This window comes from Benincasa hispida, chromosome 12 (genome assembly GCF_009727055.1).
Source record: "Benincasa hispida cultivar B227 chromosome 12, ASM972705v1, whole genome shotgun sequence".
NCBI classification, from domain to species: Eukaryota; Viridiplantae; Streptophyta; class Magnoliopsida; order Cucurbitales; family Cucurbitaceae; genus Benincasa; species Benincasa hispida.
The window spans coordinates 44,720,528-44,736,025 of NC_052360.1; the positions used below are offsets into that span (position 1 = coordinate 44,720,528).

A 15,498-nucleotide genomic window follows, 5' to 3' on the forward strand; every position below is an offset into this window, starting at 1 on the left:
ATTAAAAATAAATATAATCATATTATATTTATAACCTAGAGTTTAAATACCACGTCATATGAAACATATAAACCATAGTCCTTTTCTCCTCCACTAGATATAAATCATATTTATATCATTTTCCTCCAATTAATGTATCTCATACCTCATGTCAACTATATCATATATAATCGACCAGTTTAATCATATCGTATATAATCAAACTCCCTCTTGTCAATTTGAACATTTCAAACTGACCCAAAAAATGATTCTCAACTTGAATCCATTGAGCTACCAAGGGGACCTTATGGACCTATGGCTTGAAGCTCCAACGGTACGTGAATAGCTGACTAAACTCTTTATCCACCAGATCCACCATCCGTTAACTGCCAGGCATTCCACTAAAGATCGACAGCTGCACTCTTCTCACCATAGATATATTTTTGTGTCCATCGGATATAATTAATCAACTGTATGATAACCCTTCAAAGATGCTCGTAAGTATAGTTAGGCCAATTTACCGTTTTTCTCTTGTAGTTACATCTAACTTCTTAAGTATCACTGATCCCTCTAATGAACAATACAACATAGTCTTACTATGTGTGAAAACCTCTCGAGCCATGAGAAGGTGTGTGGTACCACATCGTTCAAGCCCTGAAATCAACCCTTAAAGGAGCAATCTATCTACTTACCCCTACTTCGGGGAAGAAGTGAATTCCATCTTGTGTAGCTGTGTTCCCAGCTCCCAAATCAGACGAATCCCCAAAGTGATAGGTTTGAGTCGACAATTTGGCCACTAGCACCCATGTAAATCAAAGGACCACCCTCAAAGGTAAGAGTTCCCAACTCACTCAGGATTGAGGTCATGTTACCTACGGTCATCCTAGTGAAGTGAAGTCTCTGTCATGAATGGCGATGTATAACAAGACTATTACACTTCGTGGTCCGGTCTTATACAAACTTCTTTGTATAGGACACCCCCGCACACATGTCTCCACATGAATGATCAGAATCAGACCATCTGTAGCAAGTCACAATACTTGTAACTATTCTACAAAGTGGGTCGCATCCGTAGCGTCACCAGGATAAGGTTTCCCTCCTTTATCCATATACTACAGACCATTTTGATTATCACTCAAGGTATGATCCACCTGTATGTCTCCACATACATGCTTAAGTTACAACGACAACCAGGGATCTTAGTTTATTTTGTGGTAAAGCAAATAAAACATCCCATGTTTCATAGACAATTATGAAGAAAATATCATATATTATTACATCACAAATGTTTGTTCAATATAGTGTTTACAAACTATAGGACCCAACGAGAGTTTAGGGCATCAACCCCAATACTCACACTCTAATCTCACTTCAAAACTAATCAATCTCCCCATTTCGTTGAGAAAAACTAAATTTTTAACCTTTGAAGGTCGTTGCGTTGCAACACTCAATGTCAGCGTCGCAATGCTTGCTTGCGCAAGGCACGTGCGCTTTATTTTTTTTTCATCAACCTACATAGCGTTGTAACGCTCTGGGATAGCATTGCAATGCTGCCCTGTTTTGCAGTAAATTGGTGCTCTCTGTCTTCTAGTGTCGAGGTGGCATTAGTCCTTCACAAATTCGAGCGTTGCAACAATCCTTCGGATGACGAAATGGTAATTTTCTTGAATTCTTTAAGTTAAGTGTTTTTAGCTCAATTTTGCTCTTTTTAGCTCCAAACTTCTTCTAATGAGTCGAAAGAGCTCCTGAGACTATTTTACCTATAAAATTGGGATATTAAGCAAATTAATAGTATAAAATGAGGGGTGTTAACATGTAAAATATAGTTCTTTTCAAGACCTATCAAAATACCTCCAACTTAGCTCTTAGTCGTCCCGAGTAAATAAAATTGAAAACATACATTCAATCAAGATGTGAATCACTTAATTGTTTATTCATTTATTTGTTTGTTCATTCAAAATGTTTATATGCTCACTCGACTTACACAAATATTTCATTCCTAACTCTTTTCTCAACAATCAAGGAAGCATTGATACAATAGAATCATTTAGAAGTTTAAAATTTACTAACAATCAATTGAGACTTATTTTTGAAAAGAAAGTTCTTTTTCTACCAAAATTATGAAAGAAACGTTTTTGTTTATTTAAGAGTCTAAGGCTAGTGGAAAGGTTCTATCTAACTCTCAATTCTTCTTCGCCCTATATTGGCTCAATTATCGGTCTAAGATATACCTAAACTTACAAAAAAGAAAGGCAATTCTAAGACAAGGGTGCCTTTTATAAACTCATGCACACAAATCTTAACTGACATTTCTTTTGCCTAGAGGGATAGCTTTCACACTCACACCGTCCAAAACCTATTGCTCTTTTCTTTTGGGCCATAACTAGACACGATGGAGGTAGCTCTTTTCACCTCTATCCATGCACACACACACACGTTAATGAAAGTTATGTTATTTTGTAAGCTTGCTTTTTTTTTTTTTTAATATTTTTTATGCTAGCTATTTTTTTTTCTTTTTGTTAATATTAGGCTCTTTTTATTCCTCTTTGTCTAGACTTGCTTCTAAAACAAGTTGTTCTCGAGACCAAAAGTTGTCCTATTGGGGTGACAAAGAAAATCAAATAGAAATGATATTTCTAAAAGTCTAAGATTCTAAATAAATATAAAAACAAAGCATTCGATTTTTTTATGAAATTAAAAGGAAAATAAATTTTCTTTTGAAAAATGGTTCCAAAATTTGGTTTGAAAATTTTAAAATGTCTAAAATTATGTTTGTATCTTTGCTAAAAAGAATGTGTCATCAAAATTTTCATCGATAAAAAAGAAATGATTGTGTAAAAATCTAATGAGAACATAAAACAAAATGATTGTGATTCTTTTATTTTGTGTTTCTATGCATTCAATCAACCATGCATTTATTCATTTATAGCGAAATAGTCTTTTGGAGTATTAAAAAGAAATCATGATTCACAATCTCAAAGTCATCATCATAGAACCACAAACATATAGTCAAGATATTAACAAAATGACAAATTCTAAATCTAACCTGAGCTCAAATGCTCTAGGGTTCCAGACATGCATTTATATATCATTATAGAGTAAAACTTTTAGTAAGGCTCATTTTTCTATGAAAAAATATAAAAAACATGCAATGTTTCCCACTCCCAACTTAAAAATTGAACATTGTCCTCAATATTTTAACTATGCATATATGTTCAAGAACAAAAAGTAAGGGATGTTAGAGAGAAACTTCCCTGGTTTTTTTGGTTGCTCATTCTTTTGACTGTGAGAATTCCTTGTTTTTGTTTTTCTTTGAGCTTTCCTTTTTCTTGAGTTTACCTACAAAGGAAAAGAAAAATCAATTATTCTTTCATTCTTTTATTTATTAACAGTGTATTCTAAGAAATACAAAAATAATAAAGTAAGAGAAAAAGAAAAGAAAAAAATTGAAAAAGAAAAGAAAGAAAACTCATCCTGTTTTGCAAATTTTTAGAGTCACTTGCTCGATGTTGGTGAAGAGAGGGGTCAAATGCAAGACCGATCAAACTTGGTTTACATACCCTTCGTTGTAGAATTTAAGCTTATGCCCGTTCACCTTGAAAATTTTTCCTATTTCAAGGAACATCAAAATTCTCAGTCTTTTTAGGCCTTTCTTCTTGGGATTCTTGAAACAACTACTCAAGGAATTTCTCTTCTTAGGAGATGGGAGAGTCTTGGACTCAATTCCTTTCAACTGCACTTTAAAAACAGAGCAAAAGTTAGAAGCCTTATTTTTGTTTTTGTTATTTCAAACATATTTAGAAATAGAATCATGAGTTGAATATTTTTCTTTCAAACAAACTTTGTTTTGAAATTTTGAATTTATTTTTAAAGTATCAACATTTTGGCAAAATTTGTTGGAGGAATTTAAATCATCATCTTTTGAAGAAGATTGATCATTTTTGCAAATTTCAAGAGAAGAATTAGAAACATGCTTTTTGTTTGAAACATTATGATCACAAAAATTATGAGATGCATGAGAAAAATTAAATGGGAAATTTCCTCAATTCCAAAAAAAAAAGGGTTTTTTCCCAAAAATAATTTTATAGAGGGAGCTATCAAACAATTAAAATTTTCATACAACATGGAATCAACAACATCATCTATCTCATTATGCAAATCATAGAGGAAAGAGACAAGTACTCTTCTGGGAATTTCACCGCATCATAAATGTTGAATGATACTTCTCCATTAAATTCTATTGATAAAGTCCCTTATCTACATCAATTCTAGTTTTTTTTTTTTTTTTTTTTTTTTTTTTTTTTTTTTTTTTTTTTGCAGTTTTCATGAAGGGTCTTCCTAGTAAAATATTAGAAGAAGACGTAGTGTAAGGTTCATCCATTTTCAAGATAGAAAAATGAACGGAAAAAACCAATTCACCTATTCTCAACAAGACATCCTCAACTATGCCTAGAGGTTGTATGTATGACCTATTGGCTAATTGTATGCAAACATTAGCTTTTGTAGGTCATTCAATTTTAGGTCTTCATAAATATGGTAAGACATAACATTTATTGAAACTCCTAAATCGAGCATAGAATGCGTATGATTCTTTCTCTTATTTTGCATGGTAAGGTAAACATTCATGGATCTCTACATTTTTTTAGGCATATCTTTAACAAATCAGAGACATTCTTGCTAATGGTTACTCTCTCCTCTTTATTCCCTTTTCTTTTCCTAGTACACAAGTCTTTAAAAAATTTAGCATACGTAGGTATTTGTCGAATAGCATTACGCAAATGGATCTTGATTTGTACCTTCTTAAACATTTCAATAAGTTCTAAATTGGCATTTTCTCCCTTAAGCTTTGCTAATCTACTAGTGAATGGTGCCTTAGGTACATAGGGTTCTACTTTAGGAGGAGAGGAATCACATACCTTGGGAAAAATAGGAGCCTTCTTTGGTTCATTTACCTTGCTCTCTTGTTCATTCATTACCTTTTCTTACTTCTTGGAAGACGATTAAACCGAGCTAGCTTCTTGAGAAGAGGAGAAGGGAATCTCCTTTCCACTCCTAAGAGTTATAACACTTACGTTTGCGTGCTCCGGTTGGGCAGGAAACTTTTCGAAGGACTTGCTTTCTAGCTTGCTTACCACAGTTGTTAGTTGGGTTATTTGAGTCCCCAAATTGGTGAAGTATTGTTTGTTTCTTGTTAGAAAGGTTTTGTATCTTGTTGGAGTGATTTGGTCTCTTGTTGGAGTTAAATGTTTTCTTTTTGAAGTTGGTTAAGTTCTTGTTGAAATTTCAAAGAGTGGTCAGCTAGTGATTTTACAACATCCTCTAAGACATACCTAAGGAAGATGATGAGGAAGACTAGTTTCGGTTTTCAAATTGTCCTTGAGATCCCCATTTGAAGTTAGAATGATCTCTACACCCTTGATTGTAGGTTTGTCCATGTGGATCATACTTCCTTTGGAAGCCTCCTATTGCATTCACTTGAGCTTGTGGGCAAGCTTCAAAAGTTTGTCTCGTTACTCCACATGTCTTAACTGGAGGGAGACCGCCTTGAGCAAACAGTGTAAAAAGAGACACAAGATTAGAAACTTAAGTTCTAAGCTCACTTACCTCTTTGGATTGAGCAATGTTGTAGTCGAGAGTCCTTGATTCAAAATTTTGAGAATTTTCTGCAACAGTGGATATGAGTTGATTAGCTTCGGGGGGCGTCTTGTCAGCTAGAGCAACTCTGGTGACAGCATCAATATTGCTCCTCTTCGATGGAAGCAAACCTGAATAGAAATATTAGATAAGATATTGTTCAGAATTTTGATGATGAGGAAATGAAGTACAAAGTTGTTTATATCTTTCATAATATTCATAAATTAACTTTCATACAATTACTTAATGCCATAAATTTCTTTTCTAATATTATATGCCTTAGATGTAGGGAAATTTTTTCTAAGAATTTATTTTTCAACCCATTTCATGTAGTGATGGATCCCGCCAGCAGTAGTACAACCAATCTTTGGCCATATCCTTCAAAGAGAAGGGAAAGGCCCTAAGATTAAGTTGTTCGTGGGTTACCCCATGCGGGCGCATTCCATCACATACTAGATGGAATTCTTTCATGTGTTTGTGCGAATCCTCATCGAGTTATCCTCTAAATGTAGGCAAGAGATGCACAAGTCCCGGTTTGGATTCAAATGGAATGGTAGTCTTTAGGTACACTATGCATAATGGTTGTTGGTTGTAATCCGGCTCCACAAGCTCTCACAAGGTTTACTCGATTTCTTCTCCTATAATGTTTGTTTATGTTGGTTCCTCCTTTTCTTGATCTTCAAAAGCTTGTTCTTCAAATTCTTCTTCTTCTCCTCTTGTTCTTTAGTCGCCTCTCCTCATGGTCAATGTCTATAATCAAATCACAAAATACACTCCTAGAGGAGTGGGTCATGCACAAAAGGAAATTTAATTATACAAACTATTTTTGGATTTATTGCTTTTCTTACTTTTTAATTTTTTTTAAAGGAATTCAAAATTCAAATAAGCCAATTGCACGATTTTTCGGCAATGACGCTAATTTGTTCGAGCTAAAAACGATATCGTTGGTTCAACTTAACCCAAAACAAATAAAATTTGTAAAACACGCAAAACAACTAAGACTAATATGTAGTAATGGTGGAAGTACAAGATCGATCCTCAGGGAACTTATATTAATTGGCAAATTGAGTCTGAAATCCAAATTGGGGGTTGGTTTTAGAAAAACTAAATAAAAGTAAAAACAAGAATTTATATGAAATTTTTAGTAATGAGATTGATATGAGAGAAGTTTTAAGAAATTCAATGAAAAAGAATCTTAGGGATTTTATGTTGAATAATCTAATTCCATCATTGACTTAATTGGTTTTATCCAATTAAATTGTTCCATAGTTCATTAAGGGCTAGGCTCTAATGCCCTAATTAGTTAACTAATCTAAATTGGTCAATTAATAGCCAATTAACCTAATTTTTATCAATTAACTTGAATTTAGTTTACAAATGCTTCATAAAGAAATTCCACATTTAATTCCTAAATTGCATGCATTTTTGGATTTTCTCAACTATGACATTCTTGAAATTAAAAAGACTAAAACCAAGATTGAATAATTTGAATGTTCTAAACTAGAAAATCTTTTCAAGAAAATAGGAAAAAGTCAAAATTTTCATTCAAGATTACTAGTTCTTGCAACGCAATTAAATTTTTGCTAAAGAGCCATGTAATTTTGCATACAAAAATCTATTAAAATTGAGTTGTCAATTCAATCTTAAGAGATTTTATTGAAATTACAAGAAGAACATTGAAGAACAACAAATTGTAAAAAGAAAATTATAGAAATACCTCAAGAATTGATTAATCAAACATAAACCCCATACTATTTGCGGCTCTTCGCTTAACCCAATAATACTCCAGAAAGAGAAAGGGGTGCCTACAAAAATCACAAAAATCCAATATTCAATTAATGGCCAAATCCCTGACAATAAAACTTGTTGCGTATATTTTGAACTACACTATCATGAGTATGTGGTGTTAATATTGTGTACGTATGCGCTAATCACAAGTTTTCTTGTATCAAGCCAAGTATAACCCAATTACGAGTTTCTCAAGTGATAGGTCTTGAAAAGAACTATATTTTACATGTTAACTCCCCTTATTTTATACTATTACTTTTCTTACTATCTCAATTTTATAGGTAAAATAGTCTCAGGTACTCTTTCGACTCATTAGAAGAAGTTTAGAGCGAAAAGGAGCAAAAACGAACCAAACACCACCTAATTAGAAGAATTCAAGAAAATTACCACTTCGCCGTCTGAAGAAGCGTTGCAACGCTGGAATTTGTGAAGGCCCCTTATCACCTCAACGCTAGAAGACAGAGAGCACCAATTTTCTACACAATAGGGCAGTGTTGCAATGCTATCCCAGAGCATTGCAATGCTAGTAGGTTGACGGAAAGGAAAAAAAGACAGCACCCACGCGCAAGCAAGCATTATGACGCTGACATTGAGCATTGCAACGCTACAACCAATAGAGGTTAAAAATTTAGTTTTTTTCTCAACGAAATGGGGAGAGTGATTAGTTTTGAAGTGAGATTAGAGTGTGGAGAACGAGAAAGATACCAATTTTGACGAAATTAGAGAGCTAATCTCTATATATCTTTTGAGAGATTGTCTTTAATCCTTCAAACTATGTACATTTTTTTATGCAAGATTCAATGGATTGCTTGAAAATTTTGCCAATTCATAAGAGTACGAGAATAGAACTTGAGCTCAATATTGACCCCGAAATTGAAAGGACTTTCCGTCGCAGAGCTACACAAAACTGTAATAGACGCAGAAGGAATATGACTAACAACAACAACAATTAGAACAATTCAACTGAGGTGAATGGTTTGTTCGAACAAGGACAAGACCCTATTCTCCTTGTTTCTTATTGCAACCTTCCTATGAGGAATTATGCGGTCTCAAACCTTTATGACTTCTCACTTGGAATTACGAGGCCAACTATTGACTAGAACGCAAGGTTTGAGATTAAACCAATAATGTTGCAGATGATTCAAAATGTTGGATAGTTTGCAGGGCTGCAGGGTGAAGATCCGCTCGCCCATCTTACAAAATTCGTGTAGATGTGCAATACTTTCTCCATCCCATGCATTAATCCAGAAGGGATCCGTTTATCTCTATTCCCTTACACTCTCCGAGACGAGGCCAAGAAATGGGTATATTCCCTTGAAGCGAATGAGATAGTATCCTGGGATCAGTTGGTTGAATGCTTTATGAAAAACTTTTTCTCTCCAGCTGTTAACGTAAGGAGACGGCGGGATATGTTATATTTTGAGTAGGGAGATACAGAAACTCTAAGCACCACCTTCGATTCAGGAATCTTGTACGAAATTGCCCGCATATTGGCATTCCTGACTGTGTTTTGATGGAAACCTTCTACAACAAACTGAATAGAGCCACACAGGTAGTAGCAAATGCCTCTATAGCCGAGGGATTTGTGGACAAAACTACATAGAAGCTAAAGTGATTTTGGATCGGATTTCAAGGAACACAGATGATTGGGTTGATGACGGTTATGACAACATGAATGCTGAGAGAAGGAAAGTTGAGGCAGCAATAGTGCAGGCAGATGCGGTGAGCTTATTAGCTGCCCAAATGGCCATTGTTACCTCCTTCCTTCAAACCATGGCGATTAATCAAGGAGCCTTGAATAGAAATGTTGCTCAATTGAACACAATGACACAAGCGGCAACAATAAGCTGTAATCAGTGTGGAGAAGCCTACTCATTGATGCTTGTCTACAGGACCCACAAGCGGTATTTTCTATCCACAACAACTCGTTTAGTAACACTTATAATCTAACTTGGAGGAACCATCCCAATTTTTCTTGGGGTGGGAACCAAGACCAATCGGGGCCAAAGAATCAACATCAATAGTAGCAGGCGCATAGAGGTAATCCTCCTGGGTTTAATCAGCACAATGGTCATCAGCAAAACTAGAACATACCACATTACAACCTAATCACGCATCCAATTCTAAGTATCTTCATCGTTGGATATGCTTCTTAAGGAATACATCTAGAAAAACGATATGTTAATCTGATAACAAGCTTCATCAACGGAACTTAGAGGTCCAAGTAGGGCAAATTGCTAATGATTTGAAAAATAGGCAACCTAGCACCCTACCAAGTAATTCTGAAGCTCCCCGAGGAAATGGAAAAGAGCATGTCAAGCTATGATACTGTGTAGTGGAAAATTGACAACCCATGTGCCAACTGTTACCAGAGAAGCTAAGCCAGTAAAGACTCCTATGACACAAGTAATTGAATCCTCTGCAGAAATTGAACTTCCATCCACCGCAGAAAAAATTGACAACTATGACTCAACTACCTCTACTCCGACCAGTAATTTTTCAGCATCTTCATCTAAATCTTTAGATCAATCTCATGATATTGTAAAATTACATAAGAGAAACTCTTCCCAACCAATCAATCCATAGCTTATGTCGCAAGTACCTGATGCGACCAAAGAACAAAAACAAGCAAGTGAAGTCTTGCATGTTCCACCGCCATTCCCCAACAGGTTGAAAAAGAAGGACGACAACGATAGTTCAAAAGATTCCTTGATGTCTTAAAACAACTTCACATTAATATACCTTGTCATAAATTTTGTGACTTTTTCACAATTGGTGCATCCAACCTCCCAATTAGCTCATTTTTGGCTCGTTTTTCTTCTAAAGGGTTTCTTTGCCTCCTGGATGAATTTACCTACAAAAATAGGATAATTAAATATTAAAACTCCATTTACAAGCTTAAATTAAACTAGGAATTATAGCTCTTTCTTAGAGCTATCAACGTGCACCACACTTATGTGCAAATCCTTTCATCTTGTGGGTCATGTTCTTCTCCAAATTACGTATTCATCATTGTTATCACGTACAGATTAAGTGTATTTTCTCGTAACGAAATTTAGCATGAATAGAAATGCTTATTAAAAACAACAAAAAGGTGAAAATGATAATTTATTGACTTGAAATAGTCAGAATATATAACTATCTGTTCAAAGTGTCATAGGAACAATCCATAATTAGGAGTCATATCATAAAGATGTTATCCTGAAAGAATTTTACACAAATATAATTTTTACATTTTATTATAAAATTTTGGGTAATTGTAATGGGTAGTATTTTGCGGGCTAATAATTATGTGTATAGTAATATTTTAAGAGAATTGCAAATATAGGGATTTTCTTAAATCTCCTTCTTTATTTTATTTTTATTTTTGTCAGACATATTTTTTTGTTGAGATCAACAACATGTGCTATTGGAAGATTCTATCCTCTGACCTCTTGGTTCGATTTTTTTTTCAAATGATCTCTTCTATTGTTTTTGTTCATCATGTTTCTCATTCTTTATTAACATTGTAATTTTTCTTTTCAACTTTGTAATTTTTTTCTTTCATTTTCCTTATATGTCCATTTTCGTATAATATTCTCTTTCTTTAGTTATATCTTGTTTTCATTGACTTTTCTCTTCTTTATAAGTTTGTTTCCCCTCTGTCTCTTGTTATTTTGTTGATGTTTATCACTATATTTTCTAGCACTATAATTATGGGATAAGAACTTTTGACTTTTTTTAATAAAAAATCAATATCTTATGTCAGTTGAATTATGCTCATGGCCTTTATTACTATAGTTTTTTTTCATAGTTAAAAGCTTATCAGTAATAGAAATCTATCACTAACATACTTTTAATTCACAACCTAAATCTATCAAAGATGGACTATTATGACTGACAAACTTCACAATGCATAATTAACATATATTCTATCTCTTTTATCACTAATAAATTTCAAACAAATATTTTTATTTTGTTTCTCCATTTTTTCACTTTCTTCCTCCAATTTTATTTTCTCCATCTCTTTCATTGACAACTCAACCAAAAAACAAACAAACAAAGTAATGTGATGCAAACTCTTTTTCAAAGCACAAAAAGAATTAGAATTAACTAAGCCGCAACTAAACTATCTATAATTGAAGCTTAAAAGTACGTAATAAAAGTCCATAAATAGCTATTTTATATAAGTAATAGATTTCTATATGCTATATGAACTCTATCATTCGTTATCATTGATATAGATTTCAAACAAATATAAACCTATGCGTCATAAACTCTAATCACGGATAGAGTATATCGGTGATATCTCACATCACTAATAGAGTCTATCGATGATATCTCATATCATTGAGGAGTCCACCTATTATAGACTATCAATTATAGATTAATAGACTCAGAGAGTTATATCTAAATTTTGCTATATTTGCACATATTATTATATTGTCGTATATCTGCTAATACTTTTAGACCGATTGCTATATTTGAAACTACCCCTAAAATTTTGAGGATATTTTGTTACTAAAAGTATTCATGAAATTAAAGAAAATAAAAATAATAGTTTAATTAGTTGAAATATAGGACAATGATTAGCTGCACCTAACCACATACCGCTCATTTCAATGTAGAAAAAACAAAAACAATTCAAATCTTAAAAAAAAGAAAAAAAAAAAAAAAACCACGTACATATATGTATGTACGTATACTAATGTGGCGTGTGTGTGGGAGCCACGTGAATAATTAATGGAAAGAAAATTGGTCGGCAACGCGTAAAGGCCACCGACGTGTCCCTTGGCGCTAATCTGATCAATCATTTCATCCTCTTTCTTTGGATCTAAATTTCTTTCCTCATTTTCCTTATTTGACTCTCTTCTTCTTCTTACTTCAGTTCCTTCCGCTCCAATTGCTCTTCCGATCTCTCTCAGGTTATTTCTTCTCCTTTCTACTTCTTTTCAAATTTCTACTCTCATTCTTCCCTTTTATTTCTGTTCTGTTTGATTTTCTCTTCGTTTTTCTTTTCATTTCTTACATCCTCTTCCTATATGCTTGTTTCACTTTTCTGATTGCCTCTTCATCTGAAATTTTTTTATCCGATCCGATCCGATCCACTTTCATAATCTGATTTAGGTCCTCAATCGGTTGCTTTCGAGGTTTTGTTCTGCAAATCGAACATTTCTTATTGCTAAACTGTGTTAATGCCTTTTGTATTATTTCTTGAGATTCGCTGGTTTCTTTAATTTTATGATGTGTGATTAGTTTGGTAGACGTTTACAAACTTTCAAGGCAAAAGTGTCTTACTCTCCCTCGTAATTTGTTTCTGAAACAATATTTCTGATCCGAGTCTATTGAATTTTGGTTCATGTTGCTGAGTAAAACTATGCATTTTTCTTCTGCTCGAGAGATATTTTGTTTACTTTATCATCCAATTTGATGAGGAGAATTGTAGGATAATAGTATATTTTAATTAATAATTTAGTTTAGTTGTTAATTTAGATTTATTAATATTTAACCAGAATTAATTAGTTAATTGTCTTAGCCTCATTTTGAATATATAACATTGTTCTGGGAGAGTGCTCTCTCAATCTAAGGGATGGATTTCCCTTGTTTGGTCATGAAGTTAGCCTAAATACCTTTTTTTTGCTGCATCACAATTGCATTTTTATCATTTTACAACCGAGTTAGTATGAGAATAGTTCTAAATTTATGCTTTTGTAATTTGCAATGAAGTTATGGCATCTTCTGATAAACCTGAGATCGTGGAAAGGGGTGATAAAAACAAAGACCACAAGGAAGATGAAGGTGAAGGGAAGGGTGGATTCCTTGATAAAGTGAAAGATTTCATTCACGACATCGGCGAAAAGATTGAAGAAACGATCGGTTTCGGGAAGCCGACGGCCGATGTCAGTGGGATTCATATTCCATCGATCAGTCTAGAGAAAGCTGAGATTGTTGTTGATGTTCTGATTAAAAACCCTAATCCTGTTCCTATTCCCCTAGTGGACATTGACTATTTGATAGAGAGTGATGGCAGGAAACTGATCTCTGGGCTGATTCCTGATGCTGGAACAATTCATGCTCATGGAGAGGAGACTGTCAAAATTCCTGTGAAGTTGGTTTATGATGATATAAGGAACACATATAATGACATTAAACCTGGCAGTATCATTCCATACAGGATCAAGGTTGATCTGATTGTGGATGTGCCAGTTTTTGGGAGGCTGACGTTGCCACTTGAGAAAACTGGAGAGATCCCTATTCCTTACAAGCCCGATGTCGATATTGAGAAGATACAATTCCAGAGATTTTCATTTGAAGAAACTGTTGCCATTCTCCATTTGAAATTGGAAAATAAGAATGACTTTGAGTTGGGATTGAAGGACCTAGACTGTGAAGTCTGGCTCTCTGATGTTAGTATTGGGCGCACTGATCTCTCCGAATTTACACCCATTGATAAAAATGGGATCAGTCATGTCGACTTACCCATCACCTTCAGGCCAAAGGACTTCGGTTCGGCACTTTGGGATATGATTAGGGGAAGAGGAACTGGCTACACTATAAAAGGGAATATTCATGTCGACACACCTTTCGGTCAGATGAAGTTGCCCATTGTTAAAGAGGGTGGTACTACTCGCCTCAAGAAGAATAAGGAAGATGGCGGCGACGACGACGACGAGGTATGAGATATCTTCTTCTCTGTTGTTGCTACTGCATATGAGTACCCTTCAAGTTTCAACATCGCAAAAAACCAATTCAACTTGATTCAAAAAAGATTTCCCTTGAAAACTTCACACTGCTCCAGTGCTTCTATTTTGCATTAACATTGAGAAAGCATGTATAATCTGAAGTCACTACATATCCTTACACAAATAAGTTAGTTAATGACAGAGACCTGCCTCCTTTCCTAGTTTGTTCAAGTTAACTCCTGACAGAATGATAGGACAGGTCAGAGGAAGCGAGTGAAGTTAAGGGTCATTCTGTTAGATACTTCAATGGGTCCCATTTATAACTAGATGATGTCACTGTTAGGGATGAGCAAGACTAAAAATTTTGAAAGGCTAGAACAATGTAGTGGATAGTTTCACTGGTTGGACGTATGAGAGAGAAATTTAAAAAATGTATTTAACAGCCATGAGTCATGGCCCATGACGATCAAAGTGAGGACTTTTGTTAGTAGTGAGTAGTGAAAGCCAGAGGTTATGAATGAATTATGGTGAATTCTATTGCATAAAATTTGTTTTTTTGTCTTTGGAGACATTGTATACTTGTCTGATATGAAAGGTCAATTTGTGGGTGCAGGAGTAAACAAAAGGGCATCATCTGGAGGAATAATGTGTGGTTTTTTTTTTCTTTCTTATAAAAAGGATGTATGATGCTGTTCCATAGATATCTTAAGGGATTGTTTGGCTGAACCTTTTGTTACTTGATTCTCATGGTCACTGCGTAAGAGACTCTTCCTTTTGTTTTTAACTACTTAGTTTTGGCACCGACTTTGGATGGGGAATTTGATATTTTTGGAAGAGACTGTTGAAATATAGCCAATATATTAGCATTGCATTAATTTTAGTATGTTGATCTAGTGTACCTTGTTTCCAAACGTTCAAAATGTCGATTTCGATGAAAGTATCGAAGTCTTAATTTTACGAAAATTTCGATGGAAATATTGATAAAATGTGGATTTCGATGGATATTTCTAGAAAAATCATAGAAACAAAGAATTCAAAAAATAAATTTAAAACATTAGGAAAATTATTTTAAATGAAAAATATGTTGAAAATATTTATAAGTAATAACAAAATATCATCGTCTATCCGGGGTAGACTACAATTGACTACTATCATAGACACAGATAGTAGTCTATTGTGGTCTAGGTCTATCATAGATAATGAAATTTTACTATACTTATAAATATTTTTGTTTATTTTTCAATATTTGAAAATAGCTGTTTAAATTAGTAATAAATATATTGTGATTTTAAAATAAGTTAACATGTTTATTATTTATATTATATTTTAGTGATATTTTGTTGTTTATTTTTTATGTTTCATAGATTTTTTTATGATATAATAGAAGTATCAGTTTGTCCCTCCCCCATGTCGATATCGAATCACATATCAACGA

At 33.9% G+C, this 15,498-nt stretch overlaps 1 protein-coding gene across 1 annotated transcript; it reads left to right on the forward strand.

The window, feature by feature from the left end:
- The first annotated feature begins 12,152 nt into the window (after positions 1-12,152).
- On the forward strand, positions 12,153-14,938 carry LOC120067332. Its single transcript, XM_039018897.1, has 3 exons — positions 12,153-12,305; positions 13,108-14,054; positions 14,677-14,938. Exons 2-3 carry the CDS (start codon positions 13,110-13,112, stop codon positions 14,680-14,682), a joined length of 951 nt encoding a protein of 316 aa, XP_038874825.1. The 5' UTR covers positions 12,153-12,305; positions 13,108-13,109; the 3' UTR covers positions 14,683-14,938.
- Positions 14,939-15,498: the final 560 nt, after the last annotated feature.

Excerpts from the sequence above, each read along its gene's own strand:
- LOC120067332 (XM_039018897.1), top strand. The coding sequence starts at position 13,110 with ATGGCATCTTCTGATAAACCTGAGATCGTGGAAAGGGGTGATAAAAAC.